At 36.8% G+C, this 24,245-nt stretch overlaps 1 protein-coding gene across 1 annotated transcript in view; it reads left to right on the forward strand.

The window, feature by feature from the left end:
* Window positions 1-567: 567 nt before the first annotated feature.
* Window positions 568-24,245, forward strand: part of Smp_047190 (serine/threonine kinase) — a gene marked incomplete at both ends in the record, with an annotated part of 41,601 nt that continues 17,923 nt past the window's right edge. Inside the window, 11 exons of the mRNA XM_018789246.1 lie at window positions 568-762; window positions 795-854; window positions 908-1,022; window positions 7,489-7,760; window positions 8,880-8,969; window positions 11,032-11,170; window positions 13,308-13,484; window positions 14,973-15,333; window positions 18,194-18,243; window positions 22,452-22,866; window positions 24,044-24,157. Coding sequence (XP_018654708.1) covers window positions 568-762; window positions 795-854; window positions 908-1,022; window positions 7,489-7,760; window positions 8,880-8,969; window positions 11,032-11,170; window positions 13,308-13,484; window positions 14,973-15,333; window positions 18,194-18,243; window positions 22,452-22,866; window positions 24,044-24,157 — 1,988 coding nt within the window. The remainder of the gene's footprint in view (window positions 763-794; window positions 855-907; window positions 1,023-7,488; window positions 7,761-8,879; window positions 8,970-11,031; window positions 11,171-13,307; window positions 13,485-14,972; window positions 15,334-18,193; window positions 18,244-22,451; window positions 22,867-24,043; window positions 24,158-24,245) is intronic.

Here is a 24,245-nt window from a genome sequence, read left to right on the forward strand (position 1 = left end):
GTGTTATTTCTAACTTCACTAAGAGTGTGGGAGACATTTTTCGACCTCATACTCAGGTTGTTTGGTGGTGATGAGTAGCTGGAGAGTATCTGGAGGCCACTAAAACTTACTTCCTCTCACGTAGGATGACATAGGTTCGTGGTTTTTAGACAGTCTTACTAATGGCTGACTTTTTAACGCCTAGGTCTAATGTTTCCATTATACTTTCTTATTTCATTAATTTATGTTTTCTTCCCAGTCATATTGTCTATGTTTAATCTTTTACAATATGGCTAATACTGTTACTCCTTCTATTGATGTGGGATTTGTCTTAGTAATTCCATCCTGCCGTATTGATGTGTCATGACAACTTGAACCAATGAAAGCATATACCGGTTCCTAGGTTGCTTATAATTGATTGATAGGCTTAGTAACTTTTCAAAGTATTCAGTATGTTTTATCGTGGAACATTATTGCGTGTTCATTTGGTAATAAATCTTTCGGAACACTTATTCTATTGATTAACATAAATTTCAAACTAATAAAACTTTCTCATTTACTCCAGATCATTGACTGTAACATATTCTAATGGCTGACTATCTGAAGTCTGCATTGAGCTATTTCTCCACCTCAAACACTACTAAAAATGAAAATGAATTTCTTGGCAGTAGTATATCTGTCGGGCAACTAAGTTTAAAAGTTAGAAGAGTTATTGCTGAAGGCGGCTACGGAATAGTTTATGAAGCTCAAGATGTCAATGAAAATATATTATATGCGTTGAAGGTATCCGTTTACTTTTATAATAACTTGTTTAGCGTATGCTCGCTCACGACAAACCTTCAGCAGATTTAATTCTTCATGAAGTTCGTTTGCTGGTATGGGTGCATCTGAAATTATATTACCGTATTGATGAATTTTTTACCTTTAGAAACAGTTGAACGGACATCCAAACATCCTTAAGTTTTTTAGTGCAGCATCTGTTGGTAAAGAGAAAATGAAGGTTATTGGTACTGAGTTCCTGATAGTCACAGAGTTTTGTAAAGGTCAGTTCATATTTTATTTCTTGATATTTGTTAAACACTTTTCATACTGTGGCCTTATTTTTGTAATCAATAGTTTCTGTGAAGGTTTTGGACCTAATAATTCTATGATTCATAAAGGTATTTAGTAGCTGCTGTTTTGTTTGATTTCCTTGATTTGACTGTTTCACTCTATCGTTTTATTTCACGACGATGGTCTGACATTCATGAATAATATAGGACCTGACGCAAATATGTATAGACAAATTTTGTATCCTAACTATTCCTGTTATCCTGTGCAATCTTTCTACCATATTAAAAAAGATATAACAGATTAGGTTATTTGTGTGAAAGGGCTACTTTTCACTCTCGAAACATGTTTTTCAGTAACTGTATTAGTTTCTAGTAATAATTCTCTCTATGATCCACTTACATCAGTGAACCATCTTTCAAATTTCTTCTCTATTACATAGTTAACAACGTAATAGCTGGTATTGGTTTATTTGCGATCAATGAAGTCTGTATCAGAGCTTTGTCAACAGTTAAAATTCTTAATGTTTGACTTTCACAAATGCCCTGCTACGGCCGAGAGTGGGGAGGGCCCGTCCTCTCTCTCGAATTGCCCTCACACGGCCATGCGTGTATAGCCTCTGTCAGGGAAGTCCTACTCACTGCCCTCTCGTGGCGAGGGTATTGTTTACGAAATTGAGAGGACGAAAAGCAAATGTCCAGCACTTTAACCGAGCTGGTGGACACGGTGAGTCCACCTAGGGGAGTTTGAAAACCCTGATTCCAAACCAATGGTGCACATGGGCTCCAGGATCCTGAAGGAACAAACGGCGTATGAACCAATTGTTGGTCACCGGCTACCATGGGACTGCATTCCTGACGTTGCTCCACTGTCTTGTGGATCAGACCTTTAGGTCAAAGACCTACTGCTGAGAAAACGTTCTCGTTGACTAAATTTTCGGGCAATAATCTCCTTCCAGAAGGTCCACTTATGAACTTTGAATACACAGATGATATAGTCCTGTTTAGTGAAGACGTCGACAAAATGCAGAGTCTTCTGTTAGCACTGGGTAACAATGTAAGGATGTTTGGGATGCGTTTCTCCCTCTCTAAATGTAAATTGTTGCTCCAGGACTGGCCTGCACCAACACTTGAACTAAGGTTAGGGAGTGAAGTAGTCGAACGCGTCAACAACTTCACTTATCTTTGAAGTCTGATCAGCCCTAACGGGTTGGTGTCTGACGAAATCTCAGCACGGACTCAAAAACCTCATTTGGCTTTTGCCAACTTGCGTCACCTATGGCGAAGGCGAGATATCCTTCTATAAATAAGGCGACGAGTATACTGCGCAGCAGTTCGTTCTCTTCTACGTGAAAGCTGCGAAATGTGGCCATTAAGAGTAGGAAATACTCATAAGCTACTAGTATTTGATCACAGATGTCTTAGAAATATTGCTCTCATCTGCTGGGATCACCGGGTAAGTGATAATGAGATTACACGCAGGTTATTAGGGAATGATGGTAAATCAGTTGATGAGGTTGTGAATCTTCATGGACTGAGATGGTTGGGCCACGTGTTACGTATGCCTGAACACTGATTACCACGACGCTCTATGATGACTAGTATTGGGGATGGTTGGAAGAGAGTTAGGGGCGGCCAAATCAAAACATGGCATCAGTGCTTAAAGTCACTAACTTCTGATCTGAGCCATGTTGTTAGATGCAGACTACTTGGTTGGGGTCCGTGTGACCATTGTAACCAATGGTTGGAGACTGTGTGACATGGCTCAGAATCGATCACAATGGAGTAGATGTATACACTAATTGTCTTCTCTTAAACCTTAAGATTCATATCTTTCTTCCTGTAATATATCCTTATATACAGTCTTTCTTTTGTATATTACCACCATTAAATTAACTACTTTTATGAATTTGATGTTCATCTTGTTGTGCTAATGAGGTGTAGCGACTTGGACCTATGTATATATGTGCCTGGTCCTACGTTGTAGCTAACTGACTGACGTTATTCTACCTAAACACCAAGTTTTTCCTTCACTTTCCCTTTTTCTTGTGTTACTATCTAATTTTTAAAATGTTGTATTAAGGTCCCGTTAAGAAGGTTCGCAACAGGAACGTTTATGTTAAAATATAGAACAAATAGGGCTGGCTATTTCTTTAGAAAGTTTTAGTATCTACGTCTGTTGTCTATCTGACACCCGTATTCAAGACTGGTGAAGTACAACAAATTTGCTCTCCATCTGTCTCTTCAGAAGGCTTGTTCTACGTGCGTTTATCCGGGTACCCTGTGGCATCTTTGTTTAGTCTTGCTGGCGTTGGTGTCTCACTAAGCGCTAAAGCTGAGGCAGCACTAATCGATTGGATCCCCATTAAAGGTCGGTTATGTGCTGTTAGATTAGGAAGTTCCATCAAAGTGAGAAGAAATCGGTGTGAGAAACGATGTCTTTTCGTCATTGCCTATGCTCTGACAGATTGCGGCCGGGATGCGATCAAGGATGAGTTTTACCACCAGTTAACTGTTATCCTCCAGAAAGTGCATTCGACAGATACTGTAGTACTAGCCGGAGACTTGAATGCTGAGGCCAAGTGTCTAGGCACAGAAGAGAGTGGTTTAGGTGGCCGATAGGGACTTGTTGGTCACAGGTCAGATAATAGGGACCGTCTACTGCAACTGTGCACAGATTACAACATTTTTCTGGCTAGCACTAACTTCCGGCACAGTCATTGTCTATGTGCCACCTGGCATCCTCCCTCTGCATCTCAAGCCTGGACTCAGATTGATCACATCGTGTTCAGCTACCGCTGGCGTGGTTGTGTACAAGACTGCCGCTCCTTTTGGAGTACCTATCTGGAGTCTGATCATGCCCTGGTCTGCTCCAATCTTACCATACTTTTCAGTGGTCAACGAATTGACAATCATCAACGGATTGATGTCAGTAAATTGGTTGCAACTTCTTTTGCAAGTAAGTATCTAATCGACCTAGCTTCTAGGCTAGCTGCCATCCCACCGAAAAGTATAGATGAGCATTGGTTGCAACTGCATGACGCCATGAAAAAGGCGAGTAAAGTCGCTTGCGGCTTCGCGAAACGTCACGCTTATAAGCACTGAGTTTCTTCAGGATCCTTACAACTCATCGAAGCCCGTCAGTCAACTACAGGTGGCCGTTAGTTTGACCACAAACGAACGCCGTTACGCAGTGAAATTGGGCAAAGCTTGCTTAAGGACCGAGAAGCTTGGTGATTGGAGCGTGCTAATGAGCTGGAAGTAGCAGCTGCCTCTGGTAACTGCTGGAAACTCTTCAACTCATCCGAGCCACTGGCAGCAAGAAGTCTGGTCCGAGCGAAACAATCTGTGAGGATGACGGGATGCCAATCACTAACGCCCATCGATGTCTTGGACGATGGGCAGAGTTCCTCGAAGGGCAGTTCAACTGGTCTGCTGCCCTGGTAACATCGATCAGACTGTCCTGCCCTTCATGGCTGGTGACGACTGCTCCACCAAATGAGGTGGAAGTCCTCGAGGAACTCCAACTCTTGAAACGCTCCAAATCACCAGGCCCAGATGACTTACCTCCGGCTCTTTTTAAAGATGGTGGTGACTTTCTGGTTAAGGAACTGACAACGTTGTTTACAAAGGTCTGGGAGCTAGATAGTGTTCAAACATCATGGAACGAGTCGATATTTGTCCTTATCTCTAAAAAGGGTTCGCGTCGTTTCTGCAGCAACTATCGAGAGATAAGCGTACTTTCGATTACGTTCAAACTATTGGCTTTCGTCATACTCCGTAGATTGTTCGAAACCCGAGAAAGTTTGACTCGCGAGGAGCAGGATGGTTTTCGTTCTGGTCGAGGATGTATTGATCATATCTTTACTCTTCGCCAAATGTTAGAACATCGTCATACTTATCACAGGCCAACAATCGTAGTGTTTCTTGATATCAGGGCTGCTTTCGACTCTTTGGACAGGACTGTCCTCTGGGAGTGTATTGAAGAAGGGTGTGCCTGAGAAGTTTATAACATCTTAAAGGCCCTGTATACGAACACCTCAGGTAGAGTGAGGGCATACAACCACCTTTCTCCCTTGTTCCATTCAAGCAGTGGGGTTAGGCAGGGTTGCCCAATCTCACCATTCCTCTTCAACTTTACCATCGATGACATCCTGGAAACAGCTCTGATGAATGTAAGTAATGGCGGTGTGGATGTGTTGTCTGGAGAAAGACTTCTCGACCTTGAGTATGCGGATGATATTGTCTTACTGTGCGATAATGCCCAAGCCATGCAATCCGCACTAAATCAGTTGGCAATCAGTTTCCATAGGTACGGCATGTGCTTTGCACCTTCGAAGTGCAATGTACTTCTACAAGACTGGCAGGATTCTCATCCTGTAATCACCCTGGTTGGTGACCAGATTGAAGTAGTCGAAAAGTTCGTGCATGTAGGTAGCTGCATAAGTGCTGGTGGAGGCGTGAGTGATGAGATCGATACACGTATAGCGAAAGCCAGTGCGACTTGTGCCAATCTGGGCCACCCTTGACGCCTTCGTGATGTTAGTCTGGCTGTAAAAGGTCGGATCTACAACGCGTCGGTGAGAGCAGTTTTCAGTCAGTCAGTCAGTCAGCTACAACGTGGGACCAGGCACATTTATGCATCGGTCCAAGTTGCCATACCTCGTTAGCACAACAAGATGAACACCGGATTTATAGAAATAGTTAATTTAGTGGTGGTAGTATATAAATGATAGGTTGTATATAAGGATATAGTATAGGAAGGAAGAACGTTATGAAGCAATTTTAATCTCAAGGTTTAAGGGGAGATAAAGAGTGTATACATCTACGCTACTGTGATCGATTCTGAGCCATGTCACCTAGAGTCTCCAACCATTGGTTACGATAGTCACGCGGACCCCAACCAGGTAGTCTGCATCTGCAGTTTTGCTTTATGCTTGTGAAACCTGGCCTCTCCAAGCTGAGGATGTTGGACGACTCTCTGTGTTCGATCATCGTTGTCTCCGAAAGATTTCCGACATCCAGTGGCAACACCATGTTAGTAATGCAGAGGTTCGGCATCGTGTATTCGGGTGCAAAGACGGTAATCCAATTAGTGTCACCATCTTAAAATATCGACTTCGGTGGCTTGGACATGTTTTAGGAATGTCGTCCCAAAGAATTACACGTCGTGCATTATTTGCTGACTCTGGGACTGGTTGGAAAAAGCGGAGAGGTGGTCATTATATGACATGGTGTCAGTATCAGATTTCGGACACCGCATGTCTATATAATGGCATTAGTGTGAAACGGCATGTAACCTTGTCATTGGGCGTTTCGCATTTAAAAGTTGGAAATATTATTGGAGCTAATATATCGGCCGAATTACATACAGGTTTTATTTGAATAGGACAGGAGCAGTGAGCGTAGTAGAATAAAGTGAATTCATTTATTTCATGAATTCTCGTCAGCTGCTCACAACTTAGAAATGATAGTAATTATTCATAACCTTTGTAAATACATTGTATCATATTAATGAAGATTGGTAGAATAACGACAATAAGTATGGAAGAACTGTAAAGTAGATGGCTTTTTATGTTTTTAACTGGAAATTCTTGGAGCAAAATTCTAATACATGGAGACACGTTCTTAGAGCATAAATACTGATATCAAAGTTGCACAATAATCGTAAGACTTTTGATGGAATAATAAAGTAAGAAAAGTCAAACTCAAGAATGGAGTGTTTTAATAAAATAGTGATAAGGTTTCAGAAGTGTAATGAAATTAAGTAGATTGTAAGAAATTAATGGGTTTTAATTTTCCGTTTTAGACTTAAATCTTTCGATGAAATATGTTTATCTACTTTGTTTCGTCAACTCACCATATAGAACTGTTGCTATTCTAATGCCGTCAGTGAATTATCCATTTTCGAATGTGACTTAAGTTTTCATAACTCACATCTCATTAGTGTTTTGAGAATCCATCTACAAGTTTAATCTTGTTTTGCATGTGAATTATCCCGTCGATTATACTCTTTAAACGTTCATCTCTCTGACTTTCTCCGTTATTAACCTGTTCTCTGTCTGTATATTAGGGCAGTCATTTGGCAGGACATTACTGTCCATCCTCAATGAATATCAATATTACTCGTATTTTATTCATTCTGTTCGTTTTTTTAGTGTAATTCCGAATGTATATCATTTCCTTTATTTTATATATTCACCTCCAATCACAATAAAGAGTACTATTTTTGTTGTAGAAACATAAATATTAAAGCAAGTTTTGTGGGTGCTAGAACCATACATTTTACGTTAACCACATTGTTTGTATTGCTTGTAAAACTTCAGGAAAAATTAAGTCTCACATAAAATATGAAAGCAGTGGTTAATGAGTCCTAAATGAAATGCCAATACCTCTTTTACAGGATACAAGAATTTCATATGTGAGCAGTTTAGCTAAATAATCTCTTTCTTAAATTTAGGGGGTCAGTTGGATAAATATTTACCGGCATCAAAATGTGAAAATCCCCTGCCGTCGAACATTATCTTACAAATATTTCATCAATGTTGTCGTGGTGTACAACATATGCATAGTCAATGTCCACCTGTGATACATCGAGATTTGAAAATTGAGAATTTATTACTTACTGATAATTTTATCATAAAGTTATGCGATTTTGGTAGTGCAACCACAATTACATATAGTCCAGATCAATCATGGACAGCTTTAAAACGTGGAAGTGTTCAAGAAGAGGTGAGTGTTGTGTTGTCAGCGAAATTAATGATCATTTTTATAAGTCAATTCTATCTATAGTAGCACTTTTATTTTTGAACAAATACGAAGTGATCAAACTATTTAACTCTTAAATTGAACTATATATAATATATATATATATATATATATATAAACTTTGTGCAGTTTAAAATTTGTCACATCAAATCACTTGGCAAATCACTGACAAGGTCTAAATTTAAATGTGTAAAGAAATTGAGCCACACTACAAACATGCGTTACTGAAATGGAAAAAAGTATTTACTCACAACGGCTAAATACTAAAATATCAATGCAGTTTATTTTAAAACTAATATGTATTCAGCTGCGTACACCCAAAACGTACATAGTGCTTCTTTTAAATGTTTGATCATTTATTCCCCTTCTGTAATTTACAGTGTGTTATAGTTTACATATTTAAAGTTTGGGTGTTTTTGTATTCCATATTTGAGTAATATATGTTGGGTTAATTATTTCACTTTAAATCATTTACATAACCTCTTATCTAGACTTTAGAGTTTAAACACTAAATAAGTTCATCCTTGTTGTTTAGTTGTGGATTTCGCAAAATCAGACAAAATTTAGGCATATTTTGTAGTGTGAATCCTATCTTCTTAAGAGTTCACTTTGATAGTACAGTACTCTTCCTATGTATATTAGTCCATGGATTTCTAAGTTCGTCAAATGAAGATATTATACAAAAGGTTGTATTGTAGTTTTATCTATCAAATTATCTTTCTTTTTATCTACTTTCTTATAGTTGTACCTTTGTACTGAATGATTACTAGTATTTGGATCTGTTAAGTATCGTGTTTTACTAATAGTGATAAGTACTATTGAACCAGTAAATAAGTCTTACATTAATTTTCGGATTATGTCTGCACAAAACTAATCCTAGCAAACTTGATTTTTTTGCATTATCTTTTGATATTGACATTACTTTCCGGTTATAAATTATTTTGTGAATAGATTTTCAAAACATATATCATGTTCTTTTTATCTATCATTCAATCTTTATCTAGTTCACTTGTAAGTTTTATAGTTCGTCTTCTTCGTTCTTACTATGTTTTTTTCTTACATCTTTTTAACTCCTCTCTTAAGTTGGAACGTTTCACAACACCGATGTATCGGGCCCCAGAAATGCTTGATCTTTACCAAAATTATCCTATTGGTACACCATCGGATATTTGGGTAAGTCAATATTTAAAATAAAGGTTTATTTAACTGTAACCAATCTTTATACTAATTAAGCAGTATTGTTGTGTAATCTTATTTATTTATTTATTTATTTATTTAAACACATAAATATTGGTACAAGGAAACACCGGATACATATGCGCCGCACAAATCTCATTTGATTTGTGTGAGGGCTGTGATACTGCCCAGGTGCCCAAACTGAAGCAGGTGGTTTTCTTAGGCGGCCACACCCCGAGCCTTTGACCTGAAGGTCTAGTCCACAAGGCAGTGGAGCATCGTGAGGAGATGCATTCCCATGGTAGCCGCTGACCAACACGTGGTTCATACGCCGTTTGTTCCCTCAGGATACTGTAGCCCATGTGCACCATTTGTTTGGAATCAGGGTTTTCAAACTCCCCTAGGTGGACTCACCGTGTCCACCAGCTCGGTTAAAGTGCTGGACATTTGCTTTTCGTCCTCTCAATTTCGTAAACAATACCCTCGCCACGAGAGGGCAGTGAGTAGGACTTCCCTGACAGAGGCTATACACGCATGGCCGTGTGAGGGCAATTCGAGAGAGAGGACGGGCCCTCCCCACTCTCGGCTGTACCAGGGCATTTCGGGGCGATCTTGGAAGTAAATCGTATTGTTGTATTTCTCTCGTTTGATATTGTTTGATAATCAAAGTTGTAGATTTATAAGAGCCTGAATACCAATTAGAAATATAGTGTGGCAAGCTTTCATTGGACCGGACATACCAAACTTATTGCCTACAGGGTTTCTATGTTTAAAGAGACTACGAGATCATCTAAATCTGCGAATGGAACGAAGACTAAGCGACAAAATGACCAAATAGACTAACTGTTTCGATGCGTCCCAGCCCCGCTAACTATAGGGAGAAGTCCAGGTTCAAAAGAGTGAAAGCGTATTCCACAAACAGCCAGAAACATGAATCACAACAAGCACCACTCTAGCGTATATATACATCATAAAAATATCCCTGGGAAACGTCACAAAATAGCATATTAAAAGATACAACGAATTAATTACATTTAGGGTCCTTCCAAGTGGGAAATACAATCTGAAGGTAAAAATGGGCGCATTTGGCGCAAAAACCAGAGATTCAGATTTCCAAAACAAAATTACAAAAATAAGACGTTTACCAAGAGAGTCGTTTAGATGGCCGATGGGGACTTGTTGGTCGCAGGTCAGATAATAGGGACCGTCTACTGCAACTGTGCACAGATCACAACCTGTTTCTGAAACGTTTATATTAGAATATCTGGACTGTTCCTAAATTCGCTAGTATTATAGACCAACTGAAAGCCTCAATAAAGATAATCATTCTTGTTAAGTCCCAACAGGACTTGATAGACTTGTGATGTCTGTTTCCCTTGTTTTACAATAAACAAGAATGACAAACTGAAAAAAGGTGTAGTTAATCCAGGATTTTTTAAAAACAATGTCCGATAACATAGTTCGAAGTGTTATAAATCAATCACATTTGCTTTCTAAGTATTCTGTGTTAGTTTTCATTTTTTCTCATGTTTGATTTTTTATATCAAGCTAGATTGTACATTTTCTGAAGTCGTATTATGCTAAAGAATTAAAAATTAATTTAGTATTGTTTCTAAATAGTTACATATATTCAATTTAAGTAAATTTACATAACCAAAGTTTCTTGATATGGCTTAGAATCCATCACAGTGACGTCGTTATGTTCACTCTTTATCTTCCTTTAAATCCTGAGTTTTAAAACTATCTCGAGGTGACTAATTTTTCTCTTTACCTTATAGTCAATCTATCATATTATTATTATTACTTATATGGTTCATTAAATTCAAAATTCTCAAAATAATTTTTATTGTGTGTTGATGTTCGAAACCTGTGTTTATTAGTTTACAGCTAGAGAGTGAGAATTTAATTTAAAAGCAATATTTCGACACTCAATTCGTATTTTTAGGAAACCATATTTTATTTGTCTAACAAGTATCATTATTATTATTGTTTATTACAAATGAAAGTACTCAATATTTTTTTAATGTTTATTTTATCATTTTCTTTCTTTTCGTTTAAGGCTTTGGGTTGTATATTATTTTATTTAACATGTACTTATCATCCATTTGAGGATTCATCGAAGTTGGCTATTCTCAATGCTAATTATAGTATACCAGCGTCAATAAGTTCAGAGAATGCACCATTTTGCAGTTTAATTCGTAAGTTTACCTCTTTTTCAGTGTTATTTCGAAACATTTGTTTTCATCGTGTGTTAATTAAGTGTACTTCAGAGTAATATCTCACTAAGTTAATAAACAGAACTCGAGATTTTATCATCTTATTCTTGGATTCTGGCTGTAAATGGAATTCAGGACGTCAGTCTTTGTCCTATTTCGGATTTATCTTTTAGATGTACCTGCTTCCAGTTGTTGGTTTTCACACTCAGACTCCAATTCAGTGCCCATCGTTTCTAACGTTGAGTCTCTATCTACCAAGCAACTGATTCCCGAAATCCACAAATAGTGTCCCGGTCTTATTGTGAACGTCAATATAAATGCGGCTAAATCCATCTGACATATCTCCCATAGGACGAAAAGGTACTCCCTGTATTCAACTGTCATTTTCTATCGAAATATATAGGAACTTGTAATTACAGGTAATTTATAGGCACTCATCTAGTATCCATATTACAACGTAGACTGATCAGGATCGTTCTAAATGAATACGCTTTGTACACTTTTCCTAGCCACTTCCAAGTTCGGAAATAACACTGTCTTCGACTGAATTTTCAGGAATTGATCTCCTACCAGGGGGACCACTAAGCGACTTAGAATACGCAGATGACATAGTCCTGTTTGGTGAAGACGCTGACAAAATGCAGAGTCTTCTGTTGGAACTGAGTAATAATGCCAGGATGTTTGGGATGCGTTTCTCCCCATCTAAATATAAATTGTTACTCCAGGACTAGCCTGCGTCAACACCCGAACTAAGGATAGAGAGTGAAGTAGTCAAACGCGTCAACAACTTCACTTATCTTGGAAGTCTGATCAGTCCTAATGGGTTGGTGTCTGACGAAATCTCAGCACGGATTCAAAAAGATCGTTTAGCTTTTGCCAACTTACGTCACCTATGGCGAAGACGAGATATCCGTCTATCAATTAAGGGACGAGTATACTGCGCAGCAGTTCGTTCTCTTCTACTTTACGGCTGTGAAACATGGCCATTAAGAGTAGAAGATACTCGTAGGTTACTAGTATTTGACCACAGATGTCTTAGAAATATTGCTCTCATCTGCTGGGATCACCGGGTAAGTGATAATGAGATTACACGTATGTTATTAGGGAATGATGGTAAATCAGTTGATGAGGTTGTGAATCTTCATGGACTGAGATGGTTGGGCCACGTGTTACGTATGCCTGAACACTGATTACCACGACGCTCTATGATGACTAGTATTGGGGATGGTTGGAAGAGAGTTAGGGGCGGCCAAATCAAAACATGGCATCAGTGTTTGAAGTCACTAACTTCTGATCTGAGCCATGTTGTTAGATGCAGACTACCTGGTTGGGGTCCGTGTGACTATTGTAACCAATGGTTGGAGACTCTAGGTGATATGGCTCAGAATCGATCACAATGGCGTAGGTGTATACACTCTTTATCTCCCCTTAAACCTTGAGATTAAAATTGCTTCATAACGTTCTTCCTTCCTATACTATATCCTTATATACAACCTTTCTTTTATATATTACCACCACTAAATTAACTATTTCTATAAATCCGGTGTTCATCTTGTTGTGCTAACGAGGTATGGCAACTTGGACCGATGCATAAATGTGCCTGGTCCTACGTTGTGACTGACTGACTGACTTCCAAGTTCACAGAAATCATCAACTCTTGAATCCTAAGAAACCGTAAGGCTGATATATATATATATATATATATATATATATATACACATATATATACATATATATATATAATCATATGCTCACTAATGACCAATTAGGAGAGGTGATTCCGGAAATCCTAGTGAGAAGCTGTGACCAAAGTTCAATCTTGTCGAGTATGAGACAGTTAACCACCGTTCACATCGTAAAATGGTTGCGCAAATTAGTTGAAGCTAAATATGTAAACCACTAGATGCCGGCTCAATGGTTTTAGGATTTTGCTTGTTGTCATACCTGAAGGTCTTGGGGTCGTCGATACATACTTCTGAGGAGTGCCACACTAGAACCTAATGTCTGTTAAGAACTTTCTAGTTTTGAGCATTTGCTTGTGATATTAACTTATATCTATCAGTTATTATTATCATAAATAATCTAGTCAAACTGAATGTTATCCAATTTTTTCTCTCAGGACAATTACTCCTCATAAATCCATCTCAACGTCCTAACATAAACGAAATTCTTGGTGAGTTATCTGAATTAGCGTCTATGAGAGAAGTTCAAGTAAGTGGTTCTATTCCTCTGTTGGAAGAAGTTGCCAAAAGACGTAATGTAAACGTTTCTGCTACTTTCACAAGCCAACCAATCAGTAAGTAATTGTTTAAATCAGCTAAAACAACTTTTGAATGCTTTCAATGACAATTTATAGTTAAAGAACTTGTTAGGAAATAAATTACATTGTCCATAATTTAATAATCATATACAGACTTGTGCATTGTTCTTTTATTTTGAGCTACCTTTTAGGTGCGAGTGGTGATGATATCCTACCCTATTACTTAAATAAAAACGGGATTTGAGCGTGCAGTAAACTCAGTGGTTAAAGCCTGTGTGCTTTATGACCACTAAGTCGCTGCTCCACCGTCTGCTAAAAGCAATGCCTTATCTAATATAAAGCAATTATCTAAGCTCATGGGGGAAGAGACATTTGCAATATATAATCAACACAAAACAATAGATCTCTAGAAAATAGAGTGATATGTGAAGTGGTTAGTAGTAATCGCCGGAAAATCTTGAACCTAGCATTCATGCTAGTTGGCACACGTTATCAAGGTATCCTATGTAGGACTCGAACCCATGTCAGCTTCATGATTTCAGAAACAACTTACTGACGAGTGCCAACTAGAGAAAACCTAGGATGATGATTTCCTGTTGACTACTTACAACCACCTGATATCTTAACACAGTGAATGTGATATCGATTCCCTCGAACTAGTACCTACATTCTAGATTGATCAACAGAATTTGATCAGCACAACAAGACTAGACAAACATGATATCTATCACTACTGAGTAATCAATCAGCTGTAAACAAATTGATTTACTTGATTATTCTGTAATCATACTTTACACTTGATGATAGTATATAGCTTATTTCCCAAGTAAACATTTATGTACTCAGTTTTACAGCAACTATCTACAAAACTTATTGAATTGAAACAGGTTGTTGCAGAGAATAGTCAAACGGTAAATATCAATGTAGATATAAGTGGATAAGACATATCGTTGTCTAATTCAGTTTATTAGAAATAAGTATCTGGAGCAATATTAAATACCTTAACTTCATAACACCCAATTTACCAAAATTGATACATATCCTGGTCACTTAATCTGGCTTAGAATGTTGACTTACCTTAATTAAGAATTACGGAAATGCTAAATCAATGTACAGATAAGACAGTTTTACTGTTGTTTCAAATAAACAATCAGAATTTTCTTATCATTATGAGGTGACTTCTACGAGCACTTATGATAAGAGATTGTAATGACTGGACAGCTGAGACTACATAGGAATCTGAATATGAGTCACTGGTTAGGATACTGAGTCAAAAGGTTATTAATTTTCGTCTGACTTCTGTCTGACAGAATGGAAAAGAACAAATCAGATAAAATCATACAATTAACTACCGGAATTTGGAACTTGTTAGGATAATTTGTAAAGAAGTATTTTAAACAGTACATTTCGCAGAACATTTTAAAATAATAGTGTTTTTAAACAAAAAAAACTGATCGAATTATTCACATCAAATTTAAAAGACTTTAAAATATCGAAAATTTACTCATTCCTCTTACTTTATAGATCGTAATGATTCTAAAGCTAATGAATATCATCCGGGATCAATGCATTCAGAAAATAATGTTGTTGCAAATCCACAACTGTCATCTAATAAACCATCTAGACCTAATCCTATAACAATGCTCTCACAACAGAAATTAAATCCAACAGTTAGTTTTAATCCACCAACATCATCATCGTCATCATCATCATCATCAACAGTAGTCATAACAACTCAATCATCTACAGTTAATCAAATTTCAAGTAATCAACAATTATCCAATCAATCTATGAGTAATATGCTTGGTATGATTAAAGGAGGCGCTGGCAATTTAATTCGTAATATACGAGATGCATCAACTAAAGTTATTGGAACTGTTTCTACGTGAGTTCTATTTGTTATTATTATTATTTTGTTTCATTCCTACCCAAATCATAATATTTCATATTCATGTTGATAAAATTACTCCAACAATAATAATAATAATAATAGGCAATAATTAAATATCATAGTTAAGTCTTAATTTCATTGGAATATGATAGGTAATCTGCCAAAAATTCACTATTATTTTTCATTTAATCATATTATTTGACTAATGAAATTAAAGGTATTGAGAATCTTTAAACGATTAAAATGTATTGTATTAATTAATTGTATTATTTTCTGATATCAATTCCATATTGTATGTAAAGAATTATCAGTTGATTATGTCATATTATTGCAATATTTATCGATCAGTATTTGACTGATTTCTTTTAATAGTCTTAAACTGTGTTCATTATTATCATATAATACTTGTTGTTTATCTTTTTTCTGCATTTGGGAAAGGGGGTAGAGAAGCGAGAATATCGATTTCTTATCAGTTGTTATCATTAAATCTCTAAGGTACATTTATAACATATGTTGATATCCATTTAATCCATTTAATTGAAGAGTCAAGTTTGAGACAATTGATTGACATTTTTCAAATTAAGTATTCACTATATGATTCTCATATTTTACTAGGATGTTCTGTAATTTCGTGTTTAAATACATTCGATTTTCCTCCACTTGTATTCTTGTTCACTACAATATTTTTCAAAGCTTTAAGTATGCGTAGTTAGTTTTGATTACTGGGTTTCACCAGTTACTGATAAACATTCAGACAGGCAAATCCATGTTATTAAACTCATCTGTTGGCAATAACTAGGAAATACTTTAATCAATAATGTTAGTAATAATTAATATGCTTTTTTCTGGGTTAACTAAACAGCCTTCAAAAAAGTAAACTGCAATTATAGACTTTAAAAATTTCACGTACATAAGGTAAGTTATCACTTTTGATCAGTTAATATTCATTCATGTTGGTAATACGAGTGATCTTATTGTTTAAACAATAGTTTTGAATACTTGTATCCTAGTTTTATACAACTATCATTCGTTCCACGGTAGTGTTTGTCTGGGCTGTCCACTCTCTCCATTCTTGTTTAACTTTGTCGTTGACATACTTTTAGAGATAACACTTTCATCAGCTAAACCTCCAGGAGTGGAACTTTTACCGGGAGGCTCACTTGTTGACTTAGAATATGCTGATGACATAGTTCTATTTGGTGAAGACGCTGACAATATGCAGAGTTTTATGATCGCCGTAAGCAACACTGCAAGCATGTTCGGGGTGCGGTTCTCCCCCTCGAAATGCAAAATGTTACTTCAGGATTGGGTTTCATCGGCACCTGAACTAATGATAGGGAGTGAAGTAGTTGAGCGTGTTGACAGCTTCACTTATCTTGGGAGTCTCATCAGCCCTTGTGGTCTAGTGTGTGACGAAATCTCAGCACGGATACAGAAGGCTCGTCTAGCTTTCACCAACTTGCGTCATTTATGGCGTAGGCGAGGTAGCCGTCCAGCAACCAAAGTACGGGTTTACTGCGCAGCAGTTCGTTCCGTCCTACTTTATGGCAGTGAAACATGGCCGATAAGAGTAGAGGATATTCGTAGGCTACTAGTGTTCGATCATAGGTGTCTTCGACGCATTGCTCGTATATCCTGGGACCACCGAGTAAGTAATGTAGTTGTTAGGAAACAGGTACTAGGTAAGGATGGCAAATCGATTGATGAAGTAGTGAAACTTCATCAGTTGAGATGGCTGGGACACGTGTTACGTATGCCCAACCACCGACTGCCCCAACGTGCAATGTTTCATGGTGTAGGAGTAGGTTGGAAGAAAGCTATGGGCGGCTAGACCGAAACGTGGCGCAAATCCATGAAGTCACTGACAAGTGGACTAAGCCATATTGGTAGGTGTAGACTACCTGGTTGGGATTCGCGAGATGATAACAACCGATGGTTAGAGACTTTGAAAGACATGGCTCAAAATCGTTTGCAATGGTGAAGGTGCATCCACTCTTTGTGTTCTCTCAAATTCTAATTTTCTGAATTCTTCATGTCCCTATCTTTTTTCTCTTTCCAAATTTATTTCTCTGGATTATACTCTTTCAATAACATCTTCAAACCCCAACCTTTCTGATTACTGCTTATACATTTACTACCTCTACCACTATGGGATTAGAATCGACAGTTGTATCTCTGTGCTAATGTGGTATGGCAGCTTGAACAGATGTATGCACGTACGAAGTTCTACGTTGTTGCTGTCTTACTGACGTTCCACAGTGCCATCAACTGACTTTCCTCTTTTTTCCATCCAGTTTTAAGATCAGGACAGTGCGTAATGTAAAATTTACTGAAGTTACATGGGTAAAACGTACCCAAAGCTGGTGTTTTAAAACAATTTCATCAGTTAGAATAATATCACTATGCTCCAACACACAGTACCCCGATTTAGGTATGACTTACACGGTGTTATCATCTGATTTGAACAATCCCTTGGAGACTGGTGATCAAGCATAGAGAGAGCCACTAAACATACTAAACTTAGCGGAGGTTAGAATAGACCTATTTTTACTGATTTATATACCCGACCTTTTAGACTCAGATTAACATTACGTCGGCCTATCAGTCAATAAGTCAAACTTCTGTTTTTTTCAGTTTGTAGGTGGTAACGTTGCCTATAAACTGTTTTTTTATTAATATTTTTACAACTGACATTTAATAATTTACTCAACTTTTGTGTTTAGTAATAATGTCTCTTATTTATTAATTATTTATTAATTTATACTGTTATTTATACTGTTAGGTTATAATAAAAGCATTTTATATATATTGTTCTATCAAAGCATCCCCCTACTTTTGTACATTTATCTTTCAGCACGTTGAATACAGAGCTTGATTTCCAGTTTATCACTTCACGTATAGCAGGTTAGTAATCGTTTATTATCCTACTCACTGTAATGTATTAGTGTTAATATTTTATGGAGGGTTCTATAAGGTTCATACTTAACCTTCTCATTGTTGTTGCTAACTATTGCGAATTTGTTCACGTTTATGTAGTCTTAACAGCATCCACGATCAGGTTTACATACAAAAGTGCAGCGTTTCATAAAATTTGTATCCATCTACCCACCACCTTCAGTGTGTTGTATAATCCCTCACTCACATAAGATCCCTGTTGGTAAAGTAAAGAATAGCTCGCTGCCAGACATCTGATACCGTCAATAATTAAGTTTGGATTCATGTTTATTATGAATTCTCAATGGTGTTTTCTTTCTCCAGTGATGCTGTGATTGTATTTTTCTGGTTACAGTCAAATACATACCTAGTACGAATCTAATTTTCAATTGTTTTCTAACACCATTTTTCAGCAAGAATGAACTTGAAATTTACTGCACATTTTCTCACTTTGGTTATTATAGTGTAAATGCCAGTGATCAAGAGCAGTTAAGGTGCAATAGATTTTCATTTAGAATCATTGTCCGAAGACTAAGATACTGCTTGAGTACCTAAATTGAAATAGTTGGAGCGGGACCTTGATATTTACTCAGTTATCGAATGACTGGTTTTCAAATAACTGATCCACTACTCCAACTTAAGTCTACTTAATTGAAAGTGAATTGTGTAGCTTATGTGATTATAATTTTGTCATGTATGTCATTGCCATAAAATTTAGGGAGATAACATTTAATTTCGTTTTTCATATGTCTGGTACATGAACGCTTGATATTGACTTTTAACTACTAATTGGTATCATAGAATCTAGTAGACTTGAATCTTAGATGGAAGTCAAGGGTGGGAAAGGTGGAAAAACCTTTGCTTTCGAGGCTAGGGTTAGGTATAGAAGCAACTATATATATATATATATATCTTGAATCCGTTGAGTTTGTCAGTATCTGGAAGGAGGGCTGTGTTGATAATCAGGTCCTATTCTGGGCACGTAGCTATGATTGATTGCAGCCTCAAGTAGAACTGATCTTTAATGTCATCATTGCTATCATTGGTGCGTGCATTACATTGGATAACATTCATTTTGATTCCCTCCTTTGTTTTGAATGATGCTTTGATGATCCTTACCCATGAGATTCGTACCCAATTAGCTCATTTTGTGCTTCTTTGGACAGCATCAGAGTGTGTGAAGCATTTCTCTCTCTTGTATATAGCCTTTGCTGTCCATCCTGGGTCCAATGGGTTTCGCTGATCCCAAGTACTGCCAATTTGTATCTCCTTATTTCCGTAGTTATTTGACTGGGCGTTCCAGTCTCCCACATTATCCGAACATTCCATGTACCTATATAAATTTTTGCTCTGGTTGTTAAAAGGGTTATCAGCTTCGTGACTTCCGAAGAATCTCGGCTTTCATCCTGAGGCGTTATAATTCTTCCTTCAACTCGGAGGCAGAGTTTAGATGTTTTAAATTGTTTATCCTGTTTAGCTGCTTTTAGCAATGTTTTTTTCTGCGGGATGGTTTGCCGTCCTTATGCCCTACCATCCTCCTTTACCCGGGCTTTGAACCGACAGTAAGTGTAGAAGAGCTGCAGGTTGAGTTCCGAAACGACAGAATAAGCCATAATTCGATAAGGTGTCAAAAACGCTGTAATCGTTTGATTCGGAATCCCATCTCTTCTTCGTTTCAACATAGCCTACTTTGCCCGACCGTTAAAAAAGTATGGTTGATAAGGTGATCAGGTTGTAAACGATTAGTCTATTTCTCTTCTCAGGACTGTCTAAAATAGTCTAAAATAATTAGAAACTATGGTTTGTGATACTTCGACACCTGCGTTTAATACAATTTCAGGAATTTCGCTTATTTAATGGTCCGAGTTAAGGATCATTAGATTCGCATGAATGATTCTTGTTATCCCTCTGTTTGTTTTCAAATATCGTGTGATGGAAAATCTAATCTTAAAAATCGCCCTATGACTCAAATATACCCATTTAATCATAGAACAGTTTATTCGGCAAATGAATCCTTTTCAACGAGTTCATTTTCAAGGCTGTGTAATTGTATGTTTACATATCTTATAAGTAATTGTGTGTCCGTTTGAATTTGATTAGCTGTTGTTTGAAACTTGACTGACTACATCTTTTTAAATAAACAAATTGCTATTGAAACATGATAAATACACAACCAGATGGAAAATGTATCTGTTAGTATCGTTGAGATGAATGATAACTAAGATATCCGTGTAGAAACAGTGTTATAATAATGATAGAAAAATAAGATAAATGAGAATCATCTTTACAAACTCGGAAATGAACAATGAAAAGAGAAGGAACAATTAAGTAAATAAAATAAAAACTCAAATTACGACCATATTAAAGAGCGGGACCTAATAAATTGTTTTGTACTCACAAAATCGTGGATGTCCAAAGCTTTCCTCCCTACAAAGTAAGTTAAGAACAATATATTTAACTGAATTCTACCTAGATATCTTGGTTATTGCTCTTAAATCATCATTTCAATTGAATGATACTCACAGTTTTACTTCCTACCCTATTGATTTGTCATAAACCCATTTAACTATTTTATTTGTCTACTTGCTGTAATTTAGATTTTTGACTCCCTATGTAAGCTTAAATGTGAGTCTGATTGAGCGCATGCCACTACAGCAATCTTAATCTATCCTCTCATTGGTTGTAAACACAGAGAATCAATAATTTATCCACAATCGATTAACACTCATAACTATATATGGATTTTTTAATACTCACATACACTTTCTCATCGGTTTCCCTGTGTGTTTGCTGTCTGCGCGCTTGCGGATTTTTATTTATTTTATTTATTTATTTAAACACATAAATATCGGTACAAGGAAACACCAGATAAATATGCGCCTCACAAATCTCATTTGATTTGTGTGAGGGCTGTGATACTGCCCAGGTGCCCAAACTGAAGCAGGTGGTTTTCTTAGGCGGCCACACCCCGAGCCTTTGACCTGAAGGTCTAGTCCACAAGGCAGTGGAGCATCGTAAGGAGATGCAGTCCCATGGTAGCCGTTGACCAACATGTGGTTCATACGCCGTTTGTTCCCTCAGGATACTGTAGCCCATGTGCACCATTTGTTTGGAATCAGGGTTTTCAAACTCCCCTAGGTGGACTCACCGTGTCCACCAGCTCGGTTAAAGTGCTGGACATTTGCTTTTCGTCCTCTCAATTTCGTAAACAATACCCTCGCCACGAGAGGGCAGTGAGTAGGACTTCCCTGACAGAGGCTATATATTCGCGTGGCCATGTGAGAGCATTTCGAGAGGGAGAGCGGACTCTTCCCACTCTCGGCCGTACCAGGGCATTTGGGGGCAGATTGCAGATTTTTACTAATCATTAACAATAAACTATCTCTACAACTGATGTTCTCGCTTTTGAATAATCTCCAGTAAATTCATAATTCGAATAGGAGATTCGGCCAGTGTAAATACTCAGTTAACGGGATATTATTTATTGGAGTCCGATATAGAGAAAATTAGCCTCTACAGATTATAAAACTCATAATTTACCTATAGGTTATAGTTGTCAATGCGATACCAAGTAATAAATATTTACCTAATCGACCTACCTTAGTCTAAGCACACGAAGATTACTCACTGATGATCTTTATATAATGAATATGATCAAATGTTTATAATATATAAAATTGAAATCACGAAGTGATCTAAGTTAAACATCTATTAATAACCTGGAAGCACTGAACGGCCACTTCCTCAACAGTAAAGAGCCGTAACCAGTTAAGTTCAACAACCGTTTCGGGTGTGAGGAAGATATCCACCGAAGACAATGAAAGATGATCGTGCTATTTCACTGGTTGATTGAAACTAGACTTTTATACCATTAGATTCTGACTTAGTGGTTTGGAGACTAGGCGTTCGCGTGTGAGTACAAAGTTCCTGGGGTTGATTTCTGATGGTACAGTCATGGATACGTACTGCTGGAGAATCTAATAGTAAAACCAAACAGTTCTTTACACTACCAGGGTTCCAATGGTGGTCTAAATGAGTTCGGTTCATAATATTAATGAGATTTAACAATTTCCTCAACCCGATGGCAATGTTTGTAAAAATATGCGTTTTTGCTTTTCAATTTAATTAATTTTCTTTGTACAAATTTACTAAAATAGATATTGTTCTTTATGCTTTAGTTACATCTTTCCCCATTGAAAGTGGATTTGAAGTGCTTGCTAACGTGAATTCTATTGAAGAGATGCAAAATATGCTAGATACACGTTTTCAAGATGCTTATGCCGTGTATAATCTTAGTAATCGTCCATATCGTTCAGATCATTGGTTTCATGGTAGAGTATCACATCGTGGTTTCGAAGCACACCGTGCTCCTACGCTAAAATCATTAATTGAATTATGCTTGAATGCAAGGTTATGGTTAGCTCAAAAGTCGAATAATATTTGTGTTATACATTGTACTGATGGTAAAACATTATCCGCTGTATTAGCATGTTCCTTATTATGCTTTTGTCGGGTATTTGATAACGCATCACCTGCAATTCAATTGTTTGCATCGAAACGTGGCAATCCTGGTTTGAATGCATCACAAATTAGGTATAAACTATTCTTTCTAATCTTTGTTCCTGTAATAATAGTGTTTTCTGTATATGTTACACGTTAAATTGTTATTAACTATCTTATCTTAGAATTTCTAAGATCTAATGAATTATAATCAAAGTAACTATATTTCTTGTTATTTCAGGATTTCATGTAATAAAAAGGAAATGAGTGTGATTAATTAACTCAATACTGTCAGTCGATTAGCTTAATGACAAACATACAAAGTAATAAACTAAATAATCAAAATCTGGGATAAAAACCCATCAATTTTAAACTATTATAAACAAGAATAATAATTGGAATCTATGGATTCGAATAACTTTCAACAAATTTAGAATAACAGCATTTATAATGTTAAATCATATATTTATTTACAATTTCCCACCCGTGGATTCAAAGAGGTTTCATTTTAGTTTGAGACAATTAGTTAGAAACTTTGATGTATTCTAATTATATTCACTACATGATCATTCGAGATTTAATTCTTATGAAGTTATATTTTTCAACCAGTCTCAGCTCTGGCAAATAAAGTACGTTGTGAAAGTTGCTGGGACGATGTTTGTAGCACATCTTCATTTCACCGAAGCCAGTGCTTCAAGATTGCGACACCAAGTGATTTATCGTCAATGTACCCGCATACAAATTGCTAAACATCCTCGTTACGGACATGTTCTTGATACACGATAGACATCTGTCCACTTTCCCAATTTCACTGACTTGATAAGAATGATGGTATTTTTTGATGGGAATTGTTTGGAAGTCAAATGACTAATCAATTTGGCTTTTTTAAAAAAGATTATTTATGGTAATCATAGACTAACACACTAGCTGACAAAGCAGTGACCAATGGCAGTTCCATCAGAGTACATGACGTCTTAATCATACATACACTTGTTTGTTTATGTGATAACGGAAACTACCTTCGAACTAAACGAATCTCTACAAAAAAACTATCGGTTAAAAAGGTCTTTCTAGTGAGTGTTTATTTTAAAGCTACTATTCAATCTAAATGACACATCATGTTTAAATTATTCCCTTCATTTCCATGGATATTTATTTTATGCCACTCATTGTCTGATTTGATTGCTTTATTTAATGAACGTATGTAACTAAATCAATTGAATTAACTCTGATCGGTTTTGTTTTTATCTTTTTCTACTTATTCATGCAGATATATTAACTATGTAGCTCAGTTAAGTCATAATCGTGCATTTACACCTCATCATTTTCCATTGAATCTTATCAGTTTGATAATTGCACCGGTACCGACATTTAATAAATCCAAGTAAGTACTCTGTTCATTCGTTCATGTTAAATTATGTGCGTCTTTAATTGCTTTCGTGTTGATTGTCAGTGAACGACATATATATATA

Source organism: Schistosoma mansoni, chromosome W (assembly GCF_000237925.1).
Source record: "Schistosoma mansoni strain Puerto Rico chromosome W, complete genome".
In the NCBI taxonomy this organism is placed as follows: domain Eukaryota; kingdom Metazoa; phylum Platyhelminthes; class Trematoda; order Strigeidida; family Schistosomatidae; genus Schistosoma; species Schistosoma mansoni.